Raw genomic sequence first — 24,580 nt, forward strand, 5'->3', positions numbered from 1 at the left:
AATCTAACACCCAGCACTACAGCCTCTATACACCTGACAATGTAGCAATAAATGAATGAATGATTTAATGGATGAATAAATGAATGAATGATTCAATGAATGGTTTAATGGATGAATTAAATGATTCAGTGGATGAATGAATGAATGAATGATTTAATAAATTAATTAATGATTTAATGGCAAATGAATGATTTAATGGCAAATTAATGATTTAATGAATATATGACTGAATGATTTAATGAATACATGAATTAATGATTTAATGGAATGAATGAATGATTTAATGAATACATGACTGAATGATTTAATGAATACATGAATGAATGATTTAATGAATACATGAATGAATGATTTAATGAATACATGAATGAATAATTTAATGAATACATGACTGAATGATTTAATGAATACATGAATGAATGATTTAATGAATACATGAATGAATGATTTAATGAATACATGAATGAATGATTTAATGAATACATGAATGAATGATTTAATGGATGAATGAATGATTGAATTAACAAATGAATGATTTTGATTGAATAAATGAATGAATGATTGAATGGATGAATGAATGATTTAATGAATACATGAATGAATGATTTAATGAATACATGAATGAATGATTTAATGGATGAATGAATGATTGAATTAACAAATGAATGATTTTGATTAAATAAATGAATGAATGATTGAATGGATGAATGAATGATTTAATGAATACATGAATGAATGATTTAATTAATTAATTAATGATTTAATTAACGAATGAATGATTTAATGAATTAATGAATGATGAAATGAATACATGAATGATTTAATTAACGAATGGAATGATTTAATGGATGAATGAATTATTTAATTAAGAAATGAATGGGTGAATGAATGCATGATTTAATGAATGATTTGATTAATGAATGAATTAATGACTGATACATCTTCATCGCATGACTCCAGAGATCATGTGTACCAATGTGTGTGAGATTTGGAAACAATCTGTACGAGTTGTAGTAAAAAGTGTGTTTTGAATCTATATGATTTTTTTAAATAATATTTATGGCCTAGAATTTCTACAATCTCTACAAATTGATACAAACCTGTGGATACCCAGACATTTGGCGTATTTTTGGTCTGAAAATCATGTATACTTTACATCAGTGGATCCCAAACGTTTTAGCTCAAGACCCATGAGAGAAATTGTTTTCCCAGGACCCACTTTCACCCAAACTAAAAAAACATTAAACGTTTTTTTGTATTTATTATTCTTTATGGAATACTTTTGAAACATTCTCAAATTGTTTTTAATTGATGAAAATGTGATTTATTTTTGTTCAAGCTTTTGAATTTCTTTTTTTTTTGTTGCAAAATGTAGGAAACGAAAAAAGGGAACCCATAAAAATTGGTCCGCGACCCAAACATGGGTCCCGACCCACTGTTTGGGAAACAGTGCTTAACATCATTTATCACCATTTCTTTTTCTATTTCTTTTACATTTTGGGAAAAAATAGCCAATTTGATATAGAGGTGCCCACGACGTTCAGGTGACCACTCCACCTGTACTGTCATAATGTTGTGTGTTGCAGTTTGGCAGCCAGCAGCAGCAGTGATTACACTGATGTCTAGTTTGTGCGTAGAGAGAGCAGAGGAAGTGCTTTGATATGAATTATTAATAAGCTGCCTTCATCTCCCATCAGGCTCTACGGTACAACACAGCTGACCCGATGGGACTGGACACACCATGGCAACCCATGGAGGAGGTCAACCTAACACACTGGTTCTCAAATAGTGGGTCGGGAGTCTCGGGACATATGTGTGGGTCGCGGACCCATTTTTATGGGTTGCGAGTTATTTAGCATTTCCTTTTTCCCTAGAAATCTACAATTCACAATTATTCATGAAATTAAAACAATTTTAAGCATTTTTGAAAATAATTTCATAAGTTAATAAAATTAATCAAATATATTCCTTAAATTAGGAGAACAAAAAACGTGGGGTCAGATCTACAAGCGCATTCATTCATTCATTCAATGTACAAGCTCACATCTACAAGCTCACAACGTGTCGCATCGCGACAGGTTGTGAGCTTGTAGATGTGAGCTTGTAGATCGGCTCTTTTCACTAGTTTGGGTTCACCGAATTTCTCTTTTGGGTCTTGAGCTAAGACGTTTGGGAACCACTGCACTAAACAACTGGTTCTTAACCTGTGGGCCATGGCCCGCTGGTGGGCTGCGAGGGTACTGCAAGTAGGCCCACCAAATGCTTGGCCAATTTTCCCTGGCCAAGCCACCAGCAAGCTCCTTCTGCCTTGTTTTGCCATGGTTCCGCATCCTTCTGGCTGTTTATGCAGAGTTTGCCTTTCTTTTTTTCTTACACATTTTTTGGAGGAAGAAAACCCTGTTATGCTGTACACGAGATGTTCCTTTTGACCTTTTTACTGAGACCAAGTTTAAAATGAGAGTTGAATACATTAAATATCAATACGAGGCAACTGAAAAACGCTTTTTGTTTTGTTTTTATGGTAGTGTAGTGGATGATGGGACTTGACAAAGGGTCAATTGCCAAAACACAAAGATTTCTAATGATAATATAACATTCATTACAAATAAGGTAAAATAAATATATATTTGTGGTACCAATAAATAAGAACTTAAAGTATACTAGGTTAGTTCCATTGATCCAAGCTGGAACACAATCCATTGGTTGATCATTAAAACACACCCATCTGACCACTTAACAATGTGGTCACGAATATTTCAGCATGCTAACATTCCAGGAAGAGAAAGGCTGTAGTTTCTATTAGCTTGGATTAGTGAGGAGCAATTACAGTATTAAGATGAGGTTGAAAAAGGGCGAAGTGCTCCTTTAGCTTGGGACACTTGGTGGAACAACTACAAACAAACACAAAGAAAACACTGTCTGTCTCTGCGTGAATGCGTGCGTGCGTGCACGCGCGCGCGCGCGTGCGTGTGCGTGTGTGTGTGTGTGTGTGTGTGTAGTGTGTGTGCAGTGTGTGTGTGTGTGTGTGGGAGGATATGATGTCATAGACAAACAAGGGACAGAATGTCAGGAATGTGAAAACATGCCGACGCCCATCTGTTCCCTCCAATCACAAAGCTGCAACTAATTTACCTGTCAATCATATATATGGATACAAGGGTAGAATGAGTGAAAGAATGAATGGACATTTACACCCTGGTAGGGCATCTGGTAGGGCACCTAATGGTTGACAAGTAGTACTGCCTGCAGCCAATAAGCCCAGATATCAGTGCTGTCGGGCAGAAACCTCATATCTCCAGTATTTCAACATAAATGAATGTCCTATTTCGTCATCGTTGCACAAAAGTAGTGAAAATAGCTCACAACATTTTACTTTACGGGAGTACTTATATATATACTTTTACTTCTACTCCACTACATCTCAGAGACAAATATTGTACTTTTACTCCACAACAATTATTTGAAAACTCTAGTTACTTTGTAGGTTTTGATTATTATTACAAAACATACTTAACCACTTCAGCCCCATTTAAACTTGGGCTATTTGAAAATAGCCGATCAACAAGCTCACAACGTGAGCTTGTCCATCAGCTATTTTCAACTAAAGCATTGCCCACAATAACAGAAAACAGAAAATACACTAGTATCAAGTGTCAACCATAATTATGGTTTAAGTGGTTAAAAAGGAGGGGAAAAGTAATCAACAAGCTTTACTATAAGAAATGGTTAACCTGACCTGGACCGCTGGTGTAGGGGTCCGGGCACCTAGGCTCTAAAATAGACTGACAGACAGACTGTCAAATATCACTTAAGAAGGAGGCAACAATTGTGGGGGGGTCCCCAGTTGTTTTGGGGGGTTGAGAAGCCTGCACTAGAGGATAATCATGCCCGAGATTCGGTCCCGATCTAAGCTAGGTTCGGGGAGCGCAGCCAAACCGAACTGACGTCGTTTGTTTTGGTGTAGTATGCATCAGGCTGTTTTTTTGACAGTACTCCTACAGATGCGACAAAAATCGCGCAAATCGTATCTTTATAGTCATTCACACATTCACTGCCAGGGGTTCTCTAAAACAGGCTGCAGCCTCTGCCAGTATTTTTTAATCACGGAGAATTTCACTGTGCTTTCGCACAAGAGAAAAAAAAATCATTGCGACCTCCCGTTCGCTTGTTATATGGCGTTGAAAATAGAATGTCTCGCCAAAAATGCATAGTAAAACACAGGAGCCGAGATACGGAATATTTCCCAAATACTTTAAACAGGAAGTGAATGGAGCAGTCAATCTTTGGATCATGTTATCTCCTGGTTCTGTGTTAAAAAAATACGGATCTTTCAGATTTCTCATATTCCATCCTGATTGACTAAGATTGTCTTCCAAAGTTTGCAGGAGTGCTCCGCTTTGAACAAAATGCCTCAAATCATGAACACAGCGTGCGATTTCCGTGAAATTTTGCCGAGGAAGTCATGGCATTTGACATTTTTCAAATGTCAAATGCTAAAAGGTTGAATGTTTGATTAGGTAGGAAGTTGTGTGTGAAGCCTTCACCGCGTGCAGTGCACTATCAATAGCCAACTCTTTTTAAATAAATAAATAAAAACTAAAATGCTGTGTTCAAAATAACTCCAACCCGGACACCTCAACCTAACATCTAAATGTCTAATCATAACTCCTCTCTCTCTCTCTCCCCAATTCAACTCAAAGTTCCTGAAACCTCTCTCTATCATATTCAATGTCCCACCCAGGTGGGACATGAAACTTATCGTTGCTGTCAGGCAGAAACCACTTATCTCCATATATATATATATATATATTTTTTTAAACACACTACTTGATCATACTACAGCATCACACAAAAAGTATCAAAAGTAGCAGACCCAAAAGCTCAAAATAGCAGCGGCAAGCGACACATGTTGAGCTTGTAGATCTGCTACTTTAGCTATTTTTGAATTTGAACCCTGAAAAGTAACAGTTGTGGACATCCACACTGACAGAGACGATTTCATCTTTAAGGTGTGGTTGGTGTACGAAGCTGTCATAATGTACATAGAGTACAGTAGACAGTGTCCAGTCAGCTATAAAGATCAGTTATGATAAACAACATTCCATTCTTTACTTCGCTATGCAACCAGTTTAGAAAAACGTGGCTATCTTTACAAGTACGTCACATTATGATGATAACTGTATTTTAAAATACAATAACGCTCTAGTATTGTGCAGTACAGTAAATGTAGTTTGTGTACTATTACTGTGTGGTACAGTATTATATTTATGTACAATTGTTGTCTGTACTGTGAGTACAAAGAAATGTGCTTAGTGGGTTTATCTGGCAGAGGTCCAGCTCGTTAAGGTGTCTAGACAGGATAATTAATTAATTTCACTGTTTTTGGTAATTAACAGTATGCTCATTAAGTTCAGCCGTACAGGACACAATGATAATATTCAACCGGCCTCATTTGCATAACAAAAGCTCGAGATTCTTTCTTAAGGCTGAACAATTCATCGAAGAAAACGGAAATCGCAATATGAACTACTGCCATGTTCAAATCGCAGGCTGCAGTTATTTGCATGAGAGAGAGGGTATTCTATTGTTTTAGGTCATATTTGGTTTCTGAATCAATTATGATATTCATTTCACCCTCACATGTTTGGAGACCAATTATTTGTATTGGGTCTGGGGAATTAACCAAAAATATATCAATACCAATATCTAAAATGAATAACCCACTTCATCTTGCTCATGTAGGTTAATCGACTAATCGAGCAGCAGTTCGTTTTTCTTTCGTTAAACTCATATATATCAACGAATTGACACGAAAAAATGATAATAGATTTGGTGTAATCAACCAAATCCATTAGTCTTATTAACCATTTAAACGCTATATGGTTGACGGAAGTCCCTCATAGCTCTATACTAGTGTGTCTTTTCTGTTTTCCGTTATTGTGGGGAAAGCTTTCGCTGAAAATAGCCGATCGACAAGCTCACAGCTTTGTTGAATACAAGGATGCTGGGGTTGAAGTGGTTAACCACTTCTTTGAATATATATAATTTTTTTTAAGCGAATTTTTGTAACTGAAATCTTTGCTTCGGGGGGGGGGGGGGGGGGGGGGGGGTTGTTAGAATGTATAAGACATTTGTAGAATTGTATGTCAGGTCTTAATGGCTTAACCCATTAAGACCTGGGGCGATTCTTAAAAATGTTTTCTAAATCCTAACAGTTTTTTTTTTTTTTTAAATCAAGATTTTTCAAAAATAGCAGATCTACAAGCTCATAGCGCGGCACTCGGTGCCGCGCTATGAGCTTGTATATCTGCTATTTTTGAATAGCCAAAGAAATCTAAAGTGACACAGATGCGTTCCAGCCAGGTCTTGATGGCTTAAAGGAGAGGTCTCAGTAAACATCCTACGCCTTCTGTTTTGTGTTTGACGGAATGCATTTTTACACGTGAATTTCTTTTCCATTGTGTCTTTACTGTCTTATATAAGCGGAAAGCCTGCAGTTTCTATTAGCTTGGATTCCCCATTGATGATGTCACTGGTAGACGGGACTCTGAACTGTCCACAGCCCTCCTCTGAGACCCAGACCGAGTAGGAAAAAATTGTACCATTTTACCATGAGTATTAGTGAGGACCTATTATATGAAGACGGGTTGAAAAGGGGTGAAGTCGTCCTTTAATCAACATGATCTAGAGAAGGTAGGTATATGACACTGTAACTAGTACCACTGGTTCTCAAATCTTTTCATGTCAAGGACCCCCAAATTGATATATATATATTTGGCTGCGGACCCCCCCCCCCCGTCTTAAAATACCTGTATATTTTGTGCCAGAGACTTGTGATTACAAATTTCAAAACTATTCAAAATCTTCCAAACACTTTCAAGACCACAATGGAAACAAGTCCCCAGGACCTTTTTGTGTTATCCTTTCAGCCTTACTGCCATACTATACCACGTGGTGTTTTACATTTCTGTTTAAAAAAAAAAAAAAACATTAAGACCTGAAGAAGCATCTGTGTCACTTTTTCATTTGAGCTAAAAAGCATTATTTTACACCTTGGCTATTCAAAAATAGCAGATATACAAGCTCGTAGCGCGGTACCGAGTGCCGCGCTACGAGCTTGTAGATCTGCTATTTTTGAAAAATCGAGAAAATGCGTGCAAATTAATATATTTATATTCTTTTAAAGCGAACATTTTTAACTCAAATCTTTGCGTCTGGGGGTCCCTGGAACAGCATATTTTAGATGGGGGCCCGCTGTCAAATACATATAATTTTGGGGGTCCGTGACATGAAAAAGTTTGAGAACCACTGATATAGAAACATACGTTTTTTCAGAAAACTGTTGGGATTTAGAAGACATTTTGTAGAAATCGGCTTCAGGTCTTAATGGGTTAAAGCATGAGCTTGTTGATCAGCTATTTTTGAATAGCCAACGTATAAAATATAGATAAATATAGTTACAATTATTGTGACTGTATTCAAATTTAGCTGGGGACCCCCTGGATCAACTCCCGAGGACACCCCCTGGGGGTCCCCGGACCCCACTTTGAGAACCACTGAACCACACAACCCAAACCTCACTAACAACAAATCCCCCGTACAACCAAAGCACAAAGACGTGACTCAAACGTTCAACAAGTGTAATTTGTCGCTACAACACTACACCCCCATAAAGTACACGGCGCATTGTGTTGCCCACAGTGGTAGCAGTCTAAGTATAGTGACACAAGCAGCGACCCAATTACTGTAATAAGAAGAACAGATGTTATGTTCAACGTTTGGGTTAGCTGTCAACTCCTCTATCCGTTAATAAGACGGTGCAGCCATGCGTGCGCAGTGGTTGACGGTAACAACAGTACATTAACTTGAGTTCTCTCTACTTGAGGACATTTCTTTGAGTATTATCTGTACTTTGGTTGAGTTGTTTGTATTGTTGGATACTTTGGATAGCTTTCGTTCCAATACATTTCAAAGACACATATTGTACTTTTGAGTCAATTTCTAGGAAGGGAAAAAGTGCATTATGAATTAGCCACTTAAGCCCTATTTTCAATATAGTGAATATAGCTTGTAGATCTGCTATTTTCCACCATTACTGATTTTATTTTTTTACATTTCTGGAAAAGTATATTTTTTTGCATTTTAATACAGCAATGCATTGATATTAAAAAGAAAAGTTGTACTTTTGAATATTTAAGTATTTTTAAAAGCATGTACTTTTGAGTCTTTTTTTTAAAAAAGCAAGTACAGTACTTTAACTCAAATTTGACTGAGCAACCTTAAGAGTAATACTTGACCAGGAGTATCTATACTTCTACTCGAGTACTGCGGTCGAGTACTTTGTCCACCACTAGGTATTGTCTACCACCGTCTATCCGCTAATAAGACAGTGCAGCCATGCGCACGCACAGCGCAGCTGCGACTAAACCTGACTCTAACACCATGCGCGCACGCACACACACACACACACACACACACACACACACACTCCACGCTGAAGCTAAATCAACATAATCACAGCCTGTAGCCCGGTGGTGGTTTTTGCAGGCAGTGCAACAGTCATCAACCTACAGTACTAACTCTGAGAGTGTACGAATGTATAACCAAATGGACCCGTGGAGGAGCTAAATAAAAGCTACTTGAACTGTGTACGTATCAGAATAGACAGACAGACAGACAGACAGACAGACAGACAGACAGACAGACAGACAGAGAAGCAGAGCCACAGGTTGTGTCAGGTTATTTTTTTTAAAGTATGTTATATTTGTCTATCTGTCCCTCTCAAGTCAACAGCACACACTGTGACACACAGGTGTGATAATAATACAATTAAAATGAACTTACCCATCATTTCCATTGCTATAAATACAAGCCGTTTACATGCTGCTCATTCCAAAGTGTTGGTGTGAATGAAGTAGAGAGTTTAGAACGTGTGTGCTGTGTGTGTGTGTGTGTGTGTATAGTCCTGCTCTCGGTAACGGCTGTGATTAAAGTACTGTGTAGTTTAAAATGTGTTGAGTATTCCTGCGTGGAAGTGCTGTCAGTGTGGAATGCAGCGGAGCCACTCCACACAGCGGAGTCCTATTGGCTCCTAACAGACAACAATACACTGCTTTCGTCAGCCAGACCCCCACCAACCGACCGGGCTGGGAGAGAGAGAGAGAGAGAGAGAGAGAGAGACACACAGACAGACAGACAGAGCTCTGAGAGAGACTTAGAGTGTTATTGTTTTTGTTTGACAGTTGCTTTGGCAATGCAAACGCATTCGTTTTGTCGTGCCAATGAAGCTCCTTTGAATTTGGAATTTTGGTTTGAGAGAGCGTGAAAGAGAGAGTGAGAGAGAGAGATAAAGTTAAATCAGTTCTAGAGAGAGTCAAAGCACACACACAGCGCCAGAGTAAATGTCATGAACCATGGGAACTATGGTTCATTTCAGTGACTCGAATCATTTCGTTCCTGTTCACAAAAAAAAAAGATCAGTTCCAATGATTCGTTCAGCGTTCAGCGCTTCCGGTTCCGCCCCCCTTACGTAGTTCAGTCCAATGAGGAAAGAGGAGCGAGACGCTCTTCAGCCAGTCACAATGTTGCATCTTGCAACTGACTGACTGAAAATGAATGACTCAGGGTGCCAATGGCCTTCCTGTCCCTCTCCACCATACAATCGAGAAAAAAAAACAACTTAAAAATAGAAAAGAAAACGAATGACTCGAGGATCGATTAGGAAGTGACCAAGCTTGTTCCCGTTCACCAAAACAAAACCAATCACTTAAAATAAATCACTCGTGAACGACCCAACATGAACCCTTGTTTTCCCTTGCTCCCCCCTTTTTTTCTCATTCTGGAAACAACAAAAAACTATAGAGCTTGCACAAAAACGAAATTCACTGACCGTTTTACACCTGTAAACCTGTGATGTGACAATAAATATGATTCTGATGACAATGAATGTGATTCGAATGACAATGTAAATGGTCACGCAATTGGGAGTACAAAAGAAAACAATTAAAATGCTACAAAGTAACGCGAGTCCTCTGTCCTTCCTGTATCCTGTGAGTATTGTATGTTAAAAAAATACAGGTTCACCTGGTGTGTATTCTCACACACATCATCACTAAAACCTCCTCTTATCAACAACCTCATCTAACCTGACACTGGCACATTTTCCACCGGGGTTGAACCAGTTCCGTTCTTTTACTTTTCCTATTTGAACCAGTTCAGAGTGTTTCCACTGAAAATGAACTGGTTCAGAACCCTAACAGTTGGTTCGGAAATGGAACCCAAAAAAAACTTGTTTTTTCTTGCCCTGGGAACCAAAGTGGGCGCGTCACTATTCTACAGGTTGGAAGATGCAGATGCGATATAAATGGCAAAAGTATGTGAAAAATCATCATTAAATAAAAGAGAAGGGAAACTGTATCTAAGGATAAGGATAATTCCTTTTAACAGGTCGTTCATGAAAGTCCTTGCGGTCTTGTTTCCAATGAGAACCTGTGAGCAATTAGGGGTTAATTGCTCAGGGACAAATTTCATTTCATCGACACATATGCTGGCCTGGCCTGGAATCGAACCTGGGGCAACCAGGGCCTCTGGCTCCCTAGGCGGGCTCACTAACCACTCAGCTATGCCGCACCCAATTACAATGGTTCTGCTTAAAACGGGTGGAAAACGCAAGCCAGGTTCCAAGTTCTTTTGGTGAAAAGGGGGGCCTGAGAGTGCACAAATGGAACCAAATGGACCCGTACGGGTCCATTTGGTTCCACTTGTACACTCTCAGGGGCAGGGCAGACATTGAGGACATCGAAATTAAAACGTTTGTGAACCACTGTCCCAGAAGGATACTTAAAGGGATAGTTCAACATTCCTAAGCCGATAATTTGATGACCGGCAGCGGTTCCGGTAGGAGACACAAAGAGTCTCCTTTGTCTCTCCTACCGGAACCGCTGCCTACCGGTCCGCTGGTCATCAAATTATTGGCTTAGGAATGCGACAAAAACAAAGTCCATGAATTCAAGTCTCCATGGGGTGACTAATCAATTTTTTGGGAGTGAACTACCCCTTTAAGAGACAAACAGGAGAAACATTTTACAGAAGAATAATTCACGCCCGTCGGTGCTGTACCCATGGGCCTGAGACGGTTAATAACGGCTGAGGTTTTAGGTACGCGGCTATAATTAACGCTGTTTCGGCAACACGCCGGCTAAAAATACGCCTAAATAACACTTTGACAAAGTGTGTGTTCTACCGCTCTGAAAATAACTCGGTTAAGGGACTTGTCGGGAACAAGAAGGCGGATCCAATTTCCTGCGTGTCATCTTGGCTTTCACACTAAACTCTACATGTCAATCAAAACACACACGGTGGCAGGGGTGGACATTTACCCAGGTACTCCCTTTAAGTACATTTTCAGATCATTTTATACTTCTTCTCCACTAAGTGTCAGAGGCAAATATTGTACTTTTACAGTGCATTTATTTGACAGTTTTAGTTACTTTTAGAGACAGATTTAGAATATTATTTCAGAACATACCGTGACTAATTAAGCCCCGTTTTATATTTTTGGCTATTCAAAAATAGCAGATTTACAAGCTTGCAACGTGTCACATAGATTTGCTATTTTTGAAAGATTGTGGCAAATTCTGAAAACCTATGAAAAAAAAAAACTTTTAGTATTATTGTCTCTGTCGGAGATAGAGACGATACATATAGTCCAAAACTGTGCATCTCGAAATGCGGCGCAAATCTGCTACTGTTCATACTTTTATGCGATGCTGTGGTATGATTAAGTAGGGCGTTAATTTAACCCATTAAGACCTGAGGCGATTCTTAAAAAGATTCTAAATCCTAACAGTTTTTTGAAAAAAAATCTAAGAAAAAAATGTTTCAAGATTTTTCAAAAATAGCAGATCTACAAGCTCATAGCGCGGCACTCGGTGCCGCGCTATGAGCTTGTAGATCTGCTATTTTTGAATAGCCAAAGAAATCTAAAGTGACACAGATGCGTTCCAGGTCTAGAAAAAAAAAAGAAGTTAGAATACGGAGATAGGACGTTTCTGTCCGACAGAGAGACGATATCCTGATGCCAATACTTTTGTAACTGTACCCGATTTTGAATGCAGGACTTTTACTTGTAAACAGAGCATTTCTACACTGTCTGTGGTATTGATACTTTTACTTAAGTAAAAATAAATCGGGAGTACTTCTTCTGCCACTGCCTTTCATGCTGAACTATGCCTGTCAATCAAAACAAACTGAATGGATGCTGGCACGACCCAACGGACTCCAGCGCGCGCACGCACACACACACACACACACACACACACACACACACACACACAATTACTATACTTGTCGGGACATCAATATTTTTATGAATGCCTTTTTACATTTTGATGCCAATACCTTTGTACTTTTACTCAGGTACATTTTTAATTCCGGACGTTTACTTGTAACAGAGTATTTCTGCATTGCAGCATTGATACTTTAACTTAAGTAAAACATTTCAGTACTTTTCCCACCACTGCCTAATAGTAAGTCTAGCTCTGAAAAAATGCTTTAACCATAAAACCTTCATTTCTCTTGTGAGGACCAGGACTATTTCTTAGATTCTACTATTGTGGAGACATTTGGCCCATATACAAGCATAGAGATACAAGTACGTACGCGCACACACACACACACACACACACACACACACACACACACACACACACACACACACACACACACTTACATTTACATATAAATAAGACTTCATTCTCTGTGCAGAAAGCAGGTCGGGGGTGGAGTAGGGGTATGATGGGGGGAGGGATTAAAAGGTCAGAGCAGAATGAATCAACTCTTGGGTTACGGAGGTCTTCACAATCCTGTAGGCCAGTGCTTCTAAAACTGTTTTTGTGCCAAGGACCCCCAAATTGCTATATATTTGGCCGCGGACCCCCCATCGTAAAATGTTTTGTGCCATGGACCCCCAGGAGAGAAGATTTGTGTAAAAAAAAAAAGTGAAATTATTCAAAATGTTTCACTTTCAAGTTTTTTGTAAAATGTTCAAAAATAGCAGATGTACAAGCAGATGTACAATTCCCTGGGGACCCCCTGGAACCCTTCCAAGGACCCCTGGGGATCCCCGGAGCCAAATTTGAGAACCCATGCTGTAGGCTTCATCTGTGGCCAACTCACACACACACAACTAACAACCAATACAAAACACCAGAAAAGGGTGATGAAAACGTTTTTTTCTTTTTTTTAAAATAAAAGTTAAAGCTCTATATTGTGATGTTAATCGTTGCTATAGTGTTTTTTTCTTTTTCAGTAACAGGCGTCTTCCCCGTCTCTCCAACTTTTTAATAAACATAAAATAACATTTTCAGTTTGGGATATCGATTTCATTCAACCAGGAGATGAACTACACAAAAACACACAATTCATCAGCTTGTGTTCCAGTTCCATTTATTGTTTTTGTGTCATGACTTCCAAGGCCACTTTCTTTTCTTTTTCTTCTTTTTTATTTTGTATGAGTTCTCTCTCTTATTTGGATTAAATTGGAATCCAGTCCTGAAAATGTCTTATCTGATTATTAAAGAGCTGGAGAGACGGGGGAGACCGCTGTTACTGAACAAACACCCTATTATAGCAATGATTACTATCACAATACAGAGCTATTTAACACTTATTTTAAAATAACATAACTTAAAGGGATAGTTCAACCCCAAAGTGACTTTTATTCTATCGCTTAGTCACCCCATGGAGACTTGAATTCATGGATAATTTGATGACCGGCAGAGGTTCCGGTAGGAGACACAAAGAGTCTCCTTTGTGTCTCTTACCGGAACCGCTGCCTACCGGTCCGCTGGTCATCAAATTATTGGCTTAGGAATGACACAAAAAACAAGAAATGACTAAAGTCATAATATAGCCGCTAGCGGCAGGCTTTTTTTTGCCCCAATCTGCCGTTGAGAAATTGAAATAAATAAAAAAAATGGAAAAAAAAAACTTTTTGAAAAAACATTAAAAAAAGAAAAAAAAAAAAGAAAAACCTTTTTGAAAAAATATATGTCCTTTTGAATATGATTTGACATTCATATTATTAGCAGCTGTATTGTGTGTGTGCCCCCCCCCCCCAACTACTCAAGTTAAAGTATCAATACTGCAATGTAGAAGAACTCTGCCAAAAAATGGCATACCTCAATATGACATTTTGCGGCTATATTATGACTGTGTCATGTCTTGTTTTTTTATAGTGCTGTAACATGTTAAGGCCTAATCACTGTCATTCAAGCATAAATGTCTTAACATTAAAATTAAAATAAGTAACTGGTATAGGACTAGCCTACCTATTGTGGTACAAAACAAGTCCTTCTGCAGTGAATTACAACATTAGGATTGTGCAGAATTCAAGAAGCTTTATTTGTTACTGACTCATAAAGATACAAGCAGCGAAATGTTGTTGGAACTTGTACCACAGATGGTTCTACATATAATTGATATAATGAAGAGAAGAAAATATTAAGCAAGAAAATAAAATGGACAATAATAACTAAATAAAAATAGCCTACAGATATATACAGTTCTAGGAATACTCTGGGACTTGTCTTAGACAGGCATGTCATCAGTGGTGTAAAGTAACTACATGTACTCAAGTACTGTATTTAAGTACAATTTTGAGGTATTTTTCACTTTACTGTTGTATTTCCAGTTTTCAGTACTTGTACTTCTACTCCACTACATCTCAGAGGCAGATATTGTACTTTTACTCCACTACAATTATTTGAAAACGTGAGTTACTAGTTACTTTGCAGATATAAATTATTACATTATAAAACATACATTAACCACTTTAGCCCTATTTTATACCAAGGCTATTTGAAAATAGCTGATCTACAAGCTCACAACGTGTCGCATCGCGACGCGTTGTGAGCTTGTAGATCTGCTATATATAGGCACTTACATCTGAACTCCAGATGTCGGTCGTGAAACTAATTGCTTCTGCACTGTCCACATATGCCGTCAGAAAACCTCGCACTTCTTTGTGAATCTGCGGGATGGCTGTGTCAGTAATATAACTGCGGCTGGGCAGAACGTAGCAAGGCTCTAGGTGCTCTATTAAGCGTTGAAATCCGACATTATTTACCACAGACAGTGGCTGGTCATCCAGCACTATAAACTGGGCAATGTGTTCTGTTATTTCTTTTGCCTTCTTGCTCTCTCTTGAGTTTTTCACGCTTTTCAAATGTCTCTGGCAACGTTGGTTGTTGGGGGCCAGCGTGTCGTCGCCTTTTCTTTTCTGTAGCTTTTTCATATTCCAAATATAGGGCTTTATGGTGTTTTTTAAGATGGTTAATAAGGTTGGTCGTGTTGTACCGTGTACCGACGTTGCCACCGCGTGGGACGTCTCTTAGACATGACTTGCACTGGGCTGTTGGGCCCGTTTGGGCTTTTAACCCGAAAAACTCCCACACGGCTGACATCGCTGCTTTCTTTCTGCTCGTACTGAAGTTCTGCTAATTCTACATGGGCCAGAGCTAGCCTCCAGTCGTGCTAATAGCAAACACCGGTGCGCTGCTAGTGTTGCCAAATTTTGTGAGAGAAATAAGCAACCAGGTCTAGGAAAACCTGGGCACAAAACATTTATAAAAAATATTTGAGAACCCCTGGTTTAAACAATAATTACAAAAAAAAGTAAGCAAGCCTAAATAAGCAAATACACGATGAAATGAGTCCCAAAAAACGCAACGCTTAACTACCGATTTTTACAAGCAACTTTACAGAAAAAGAAGCCCAAATTCGCTTATAATAAGCCGACATGGCAACACTGGTTGTAGCCAACGTGCTCCGAGTAGGAAGGATCAAAGTGCTGGAGCGGATTACTGGAATGGAGTGCTTTAATCGCAGCGTTTTATCGGTCATTTTTGCTGGAATCCGATCCGATCCGATCCACACATGAATTCTCCATGGGGTGACTAATCAATAGAAAAAAAAGTTATTATTATCCCTTTAAACTATCTTTTAATTCACATTGAGGATTTGACTGTGTATTACAATGCTTCAATACGTATCCAGTATCCACCAGTCATTTAAATTAAGACCGGGGACGCATCTGTGTCATTTTAAGATTTATTTGGCTATTCAAAAATAGCAGATATACAAGCTCATAGCGCGGCACTCGGTGCCGCGCTATGAGCTTGTAGATCTGCTATTTTTGTAAAATCGTGGAAATTTGTGCAAATCTTTGAATATACCGTATATATATTTCTTTTAAAGCGTTAGGATTTAGAAAACATTTTTTTAATCGGCCTCAGGTCTTAATGGGTTAAAAAAAAAATCAAATTCCCAAGTGGTTCCCAAACCTCTTTAACCCATTAAAACTCTACAAGCTCACGGCGAGTCACTTTGTGCCTTGTACATCTGCTATTTCTGAACATTTTGGAAGAAATCCTGAAAGTGTGAGAACTGCTGGTTTAAAAGGCGTTTGTAGAATGGGCCTCAGGTCATGATCAGACAGGTGTCCTGTCGTTTGTATGGCTGAAGCTAAAATGTTCCGCCTCACTTCACTAAAACACACCGTGTCAGTACAGCGTTGGACTGAACAGACCAGAAGTTGACGGTTGGGGGTGTTTTGAATTTGAAAGCCGGCTCGTTTACGGCCCTGGGACACAACAATACAACTGACCTCGGACCAGCCTCTGGGAAAGCCCACCTACTCGCTCACACAAAGACACTGAACCCTGTGCAGAGCAGGGCCAACCCATAGTTAGCTAAAAAACAACAAAATGACAGAAACTAGAATTGGGGGGAAAAAACTGAACTACAAATAAAAATGTGGCTTTCCAAAAACAAAAAATGAACTAACAAACTGTATAGTGTGTTTACACTAACTAAAATCATAGAGGAAGTGTCCCTAGTTTTCAAAAATAGCAGATCTAAGCTCACAACGTCTTGCATCACGCTGTGAGCTTGTAGATCTGCTATTTTTGTTGTTGAATCTGACCATATTACAATAAAAAAAAAAAACAAGCTTTGTCAAAAAGAAACTAAACTATAGCAATAATGCAAAAAAAAACGAACCAAAACTAAACCAAATTTGAAAACAAAGTCAAAACGAAATATAACGTAAATTTAATGCCATGGGCTCAATTATAATAACCTTGACCCTAGACCAGCCTCTGGTACAGCCCACCTACTCGGCCACACAAAGACCAAGAATGGAACGCTCTGTGTAGACGAGACAGAATCATCTTCATCTACCCGTCCCTCCAATTCAAGTATCTATAGTCCGGAAACAGGGTAGTATATCTTCTTATTTTGTCGCACGCATGAGTGATCTATTACTTCTTGTGGGACATGAAATCCAAAACCCTGGCCGTGACCCCCTGTGACCTTTGGGCATTTCAAAAAGCAACACAGAAAGCTAGTTAGGGGGCTGTTATAGCCTTTTGTACCGGGCCCCTCCTACACACCCGCATACTCTTGCCTGAGAAATGTCCCCTGGGCCCACACGTATAGGGGGGGGGGGGTCACACACGGCCGTGACCCCCCCTGGACAAAAACAGGCCGCTTTTGTCCTTGCGCTCGAGACATTCCCAAGATTCAACCGTCCCACTCTGCCGAGCGCCACAGTACCCCCTCCCCCCCATAACCCAACCCGCCCACCCCCCCCCCCCCCCCCCCCCACCCCTGTCCGCGACCCACGCGCCACGGCCAAAATTACAGGCGTGCTCTGAGAGGAGGCGGGCCGTGTGGATACGACACGTAATTATACCACGTCAACTCATATTGTGTAGCTCTGCTCTTAGCTGTATCTGAACGCCTAATTTATGCTTATCATGAATTGGGCTTCACAGTATACCTCTTTTACTCTGTTTGTGTACTTTAACCACTTGAACCCCAATACCTTGTTGAGCGGAGTCCTCTCAGGTCTTTTCCGTTTTCGCTCTACATTAACACATTCGATCCGGGAACGCATACCGTGTCATTTTAGACTTTTAGCTATAACCATTATTCTTTGGGCTATTAAAAAATAGCAGATATACAAGCTCATTGAGCCATGAGCTTGTAGATCCGCTTTTTTTTTTTTTTTTTTATTTGTGCAAATCTTTGAATATATATGTTTTTTAAATATATTTTTTTACTCAAATGACTTTGCTTCTGGGGATTCTACAAATGTCTTCTAAATCCTAACAGTTTTTTTTTTAATAACTTATGATGCTATAATATCCGTGGTCCTCAAACTTTTTTCATGTCAAGACCACCCAAAATGATATGTATTTGTCCGCAGACCCCCCCACCCCTGTCATCTCAAAATATTTTTGTTTTTCAAAATAGCAGACCTACAAACTCATAGCGCGGCACTCGGTGCCGTGCTATGAGCTCATAGATCTGCTATTTTTGAATAGCCAAAGACATCTAAAATGACACAGATGTGTTTCCGGATTGAATGGGTTAAATTAAGGAAGTTATTTTAAACATTGGTATCGGCCAAGAATTTCCATATCGGTGCATCCCTAGGTTAAATATATCTTTGCTGAAAATAGCCGATCGGCAAGCTCACAACGCGCCACGTTGTGAGCTTGCCAATAGGCTATTTTCAGCTAATATTTCCCCCAGATTACAGATGCTGGGGTTTAAGTGGTAAACACAAAATATAACTTACACTACCTTCAGTATTGCAGTGGGTGATATAACTTCAAATCAACAATTATATCAAACCTTTGCCTCAATTACTTACAATTAATGAACAATGATTACAACTTTAAAAATGTGTTATAACAGTGCTATTTTCAGTGATGGACAGTAATGAAGTACATTTGTTTGAGTACTTTACTCAAGTCATTTTTTGAGTAGATCTGTTTTACTTTATTAGTATTTTGTGTACTTTCACTTCATTTCAAAGACAAATATTGTACACCTCTGACTTTTGTCTCCACTACATCTCTAGGAAGGGCAATGGTGCATTATGAATTAACCACTTAAGCCCCATTTCAAATGATGAAAATAGCAGATCGACAAGCTTGTAGATCTGCTGTTTCCACTATTTTCACAACAGTCGTGTGTGTGTGTTGTTTTCCTCCCTGAAATGAAAGCCAGACAGCAACTGTCTGAGGATTAGAGGACAAATGTAGCTCTGCTGACTGCTTTGATTAAACTGCTGACACACACACACATACACACAAGCACGCACACACACACACACACACACACACACACACACACACACACACACACACACACACAGCGCCAGACATTAATCCGGCACCTGAACTTGCTTCTCCCGTATTGGGCGTGTCTGTCTGTGACCTTTTGACTGTGACCTTGTTTGCCACCCACCGCGTGACACCCCCGTTGGAAGAGCGATGTCTCATTTATAGTTGTTTGAACGGCAGAGCTTGTAGATCTGCTATTTTGGCGCGTGATAGAGTATCAGTATCTTTTTTTTTTTTTACTTGCTCATTATGTCCTAGCCTCATGAACTGTACATACCTGCTACTTTTAGCCCTTTATGCCTGACCTAATGTAGATAACTGCTACTTTTAGCCCTTTATGTCTGACCTCATTTACATAACTGCTACTTATAGAACCTTATGTATAACCTCATTTACATAACTGCTACTTTTAGAACCTTATGTATGACCTTATTTGCATAACTGCTACTTTTAGAACCTTATGTATAACCTTATTTGCATAACTGCTACTTTTAGAACCTTATGTCAAACCTCATGTACATACCTACTACTATTAGCACCTTATGTCTAACCTCATATACATAACTGCTACTTTTAGCACCTTATGTCTAACCTCATTTACATACCTGCTACTTTTAGCACCTTATGTCTAACCTCATTTACATACCTGCTACTTTTAGCACCTTATGTCTAACCTCATTTACATACCTACTACTCTTAGAACCTTATGTCTAACCTCATTTACATACCTGCTACTTTTAGAACCTTATGTCTAACCTCATTTACATACCTGCTACTTTTAGAACCTTATGTCTAACCTCATTTACATACGTGCTACTTTTAGAACCTTATGTCTAACCTCAATTACGTACCTGCTACTTTTAGAACCTTATGTCTAACCTCATTTACATACCTGCTACTTTTAGAACCTTATGTCTAACCTCATTTACATACGTGCTACTTTTAGAACCTTATGTCTAACCTCAATTACATACCTGCTACTTTTAGAACCTTATGTCTAACCTCAATTACGTACCTGCTACTTTTAGAACCTTATGATTAACCTGCTATTGTTTTGCACCTTATGCCTCATATACATTCCTTCTGCTTTTTATGTATAAATATATATATCTTCGATTTTTCTTTTGACACTACAAATGATAGAGTTTGCACAAAAACAAATGTAATCAACTTTACACGTGTAAACCTGTGACGTGACAATGAAGTCGATTCTGATTCTGGGCAGGTCATAAGGTGAACATTTGGCAAATATAGGCAAACATTCACCAAAAACAGCAGATCTATTTTCGGCGAAGATATTTGGTGCGGAAAGGAAACACTTAAGGGGCCAAGTGTGGAGCCCTGGGGGACCCCGGTCAAATAAGTATAAGTGGCTAAGTGGTTGTATCTACTGTGGAGGTTCTGACCTCCTGAGTGAGCTGCAGGCTTGTTGGTCTGTTTGGGTCACTTATGTTGAAAAACAGGAACCGCTGAGGTGGAATTGTTAGAATGTGCAGAGACATTGCAATGACCTCTCTCATGGTGTACTAATGGTTCTTTACGGCTACAAAAGGGTAAAACCTTTTAAGTTAAAGCTCTATATTGTGACAGAAGTCATTGCTATAGAGCAGTGATTCAAAAACTCTTTAGCTTGAGACGCAAAAGTGAAAATTTCCAAAAAAAAATGTCTTAACACATTCCGTGCCATAAACGGAGATCTCTGTCAATTAAAAAAAAACATGTTTTTAGTGATTACACTAGAGGGCGTACCTCCCCAACCTATGAATGATCCCTTGACTGCGAGAGAAGCCTATAATCAGAAATGACCTCGTCACTCCGTTCCCTCCCATGTTATGAGATTTAGAAAAACACATCTACACATAAGGTTTAAGTAGTTAACACGTCGCGTTGCGACGCGTTGTGAGCTTGTCGGTCGGCTATTTTCAGCGAAAGCTTTACCCACAATAACAGAAAAGACAATAGTAGAGCCCTGAGGTACACATAAGGTTTAAAGGGATAGTTCACCCCAAAAACGCTGTCCTGTGCACCTAGGCAGGCAGACAGGCACGCAGGATCAAACACACACACACACACACACACACACACACAGATCCGCTCAGGAATCAGAAGGTTCCCGGTTCGATCACCGGCTCCCCCTGAGTGTCGAAGTGTCCTTGAGCAAGGCACTGAACCCTGCTTTGCATGGTGTGTGTGTGTGTGTATATATTTTCTTACCCAGCACGTTGGCGCCCTCTGGCTGGAACTCAGGGAACTGTCCCTCTGATGGCACACTGACCGTCCGCCGCAGGCTCCGCCCCTTAGCTGAGTCTGATTGGCTGTCTGCTATGTCAGCTGACGTCTGGGGAAGGTGGAGAAGAGGGGCATGATAGGTAACAAATGGCGGTTGAATACACAGGATATACAGTATGTACTGTTGAGTACCTGTACTTTACTTAGGTAGGGTAAGTGATATTGTTTGGAAAAAGAATTAAAGAACGTTTTTTTGTTAAAAGGTTAACCCATTAAGACCTGAAGCCGACTCTCCAAATGCCTTCTGAATCTGTAGTTCTCAAACGTTTGTCTGCTCATTTCTTTGTGTCATCACTTACAATTGCACTTGTTTATCAGTGTATCCTGTATGAGTTCACTCTCCTGATGGGATAAAATTTGTATCCCGACCTGAAAATGAATTTTCTGTTCATTAAATCCCGTTACCAGTCCAAATAAGGGCATCTATGTCACAGAGGGGCTTGCTACTTCCGTGTGTCTTTCAACATTAAACATAGTTTAATGTTGAAAATCAGCGGCATTCCCTTTTAATACTGGGACATTCTGCATAACATTTTGTTTGATTTTTTTAAAGTGTTGAGTGTAAACAAACAAATTATGTTTAAGTTGCTTCTCATGCAACTCCTGAAAGCCATCATCTTCCTCTTCATCATTGTCTCATAATCACCTTGGTCGTTTTGATTTGCAGATTTATTTATTTTATTATTCATCTTATTTTTACAGGGCTCAAATGTTTTTATTTTGTGTTGTTTTTTTGGAGGGATATGTCATTTTTTTCAGTTGCTGTTGGTAGTCATGGCTGCCAGTTCCCACCTGATGTCGCGTGGGAGTTCAGACTGCTCCAGATCGTGCTGAATAACTGCTAGCTTGCATAACGTCTTGAGACAAGGGTTTAAGTCTAAGATGTACAGGTCATCAGTCGTGTTGTGTGCGAGGATGATACGATCTCCCACCATGGAACATGACATCGAACACATCTTGGACGGGCCTTTCCCCTTGGCCTCACCCTTCTTCCAGGAGAAGGTCTCTGGATTGAATTTCCACACATCGCTGAAGGTCTGGTCTTCTTCATTGTGGCCACCAATTATGTACAGCTCTCTATTGTAGGCAAAAGCTGAATAACCTGCGAGTCTTTTTGGAAGAAACTGTGCAGACGGCATGTTCAGCCAGCAGTTGGTCTCTGTGTCAAACATTCTGAAGGTGTTGTCCCGATGCGGAGAGCCCCCAAATACAAACATCTTTGTCCCGATGATGGTGGAGTGATCTGATGAAGCAGGAGGTAAAGTGCCTCTGGTGTTAATTAAAGACCAGACCATTGTGGTGGTGTCCAACTTGTACATGTCATTAAACATGTCACAAAAGTATCCTCCATAGACATACATGACCTTCCCCAAGACACAGGCTGAGTGGTTGTGCCTCACCCCTGGAACGGTCCCAGATATCGTGGGTTTGAACAATCTGTGGTCGTCGACATCAAATGCATAAAGAACGGTGCAGGGAGGATACCCTCCCCAGATGTAGACGTTATCTTCAATCAGCACAGCTGTGTGGCCGTAGAGTATGGAGGGAAACCCAAGGGGACGTTCTCTTCCAGCTGTCACTGGGGACACCTTCCTCCAGCGTAAAGGCACTGTGTTGAAGACGTACACATCAATCTGCTGGTCATTGTTTCCGTAGTCACCGTACCCTCCAAAGGAGTAAAGCTTGTCCCCTCCTACCGCCACAACAACATGGAAGGTTCTTTTTGGTCCTGTTTTCAGATGTACTGTCCAGTGATACATTTCCACACAAAAGCGCCAATGACAATCAGGTTTAGAAAACAAATTTACTGAAGGAAGTTGTTAAAGGGCACACCACCTTGTAGTTAAGTCGCTAAATTACATCTTTTGTATTGGACAATACATTTTAAAGGACAATTACAATGGTTGTGATGATGACATTGTGATGTCATTGAATAGTTTTTGTTTTATGTGTATTTCTTTTTTTTCCAGACCCAGGGGGTCGGCCTACATGAGGCTTTGTCTGTCGGTCTGTCCCTCTTTTCCTCTGCACACACGTCATGCGAAGTCCGGCCATTCAGATTTCAACCACTAGGGGTCTGGCAGTACCAGGTTTCCTGGTTCCCTTGTTTCATTATCCTTCACTATGTAACTTTCCAGTTCTACCCCAGATTTGAACCCGGGGCTCCTGCACAAGAGCTGTTTTTTTGCTTCTTTTTTTTACCACTGAGCTAGTAGAGCCTGCCTGCTTTCTCAGGGGAGAATTACAGGTCATAATTCGCATCAAACCCGAAACAGGATCGTGTCAAAGGTCTAAGCTAGACACAGGATCTAAATGGCTCAACAGAAAAGCAGGAGGACAAAATACAACCACCCAGGTTGTATAAATGATATTGTATTAACATACTCTATCATACAGGTTGGACAAAATAACATTTAATTCACAAAAAAGGTTGCACAATACTTTAATTTGGCACTAGGGGTGTGCCGATACACTAATTTCACGAAACGATACGATACGATATTTGGCTCACAACTTCGATACGATTTCGATACGATACGATACGCACTTTTTTTATTATGAAAATATATGGAGGAGAAAAAAAGAAAATGCAAACAAATAATTCTGTTTTTGCATTATTCAGACATGCAAACTTGTAGCTTTTCAGCTACAATAGCCGTTTTGAATACAAATAGTATGACACCTGACCCGAAAAAAAAACATGTTGTCACTCTTTTCACTTCGGGGCCGTTTACATGCCTGATTATTATGATTGTAAAAAAAAAAAAAAAAAAATTCAAAAACGATATTTTTTTTTTCCAAAACGATACATATCGTCGCGAAAACGTATCGCGATATATCGCGGGACGATATATCGGCACACCCCTATTTGGCACTCACCATTTATTTTCCCTGTTGGCTTTTGGTGAGCACCAGACACATCATGTTGTGAATAAAACACTGAATTCACTACATCCCTCAATTTACATCCATCAATTCACTGGATACTATGTTATTGTCCCTTACATACACCCCTAGACCAGTGGTTCTCAACCTGTGGGTTGGGATTCCCAGGGGGGTCCCCACATGATTTTGGGTGGTCCCCAAATGACAGT

The 24,580-nt window shown here is 39.7% G+C and overlaps 1 protein-coding gene across 9 annotated transcripts in view; it reads right to left on the reverse strand.

Moving 5' to 3' along the window:
• rasal2 (RAS protein activator like 2) overlaps positions 1–24,580 on the reverse strand; it is a 118,953-nt gene that overhangs the window by 49,334 nt on the left and 45,039 nt on the right. For 5 of the 9 annotated variants that reach the window (XM_084056516.1, XM_084056515.1, XM_084056514.1 and 2 more), the window contains exon 3: positions 21,411–21,534. In XM_084056516.1, coding sequence (XP_083912642.1) covers positions 21,411–21,534 — 124 coding nt within the window. Of the gene's footprint in view, positions 1–8,844; positions 8,982–21,410; positions 21,535–24,580 lie in introns of those variants that run through there. The other 4 variants (XM_084056518.1, XM_084056519.1, XM_084056520.1 and 1 more) reach the window with 4 other exon arrangements.

Source organism: Gymnoscopelus microlampas (genome assembly GCF_963454915.1).
Source record: "Gymnoscopelus microlampas genome assembly, chromosome: 5".
NCBI lineage: Eukaryota > Metazoa > Chordata > Actinopteri > Myctophiformes > Myctophidae > Gymnoscopelus > Gymnoscopelus microlampas.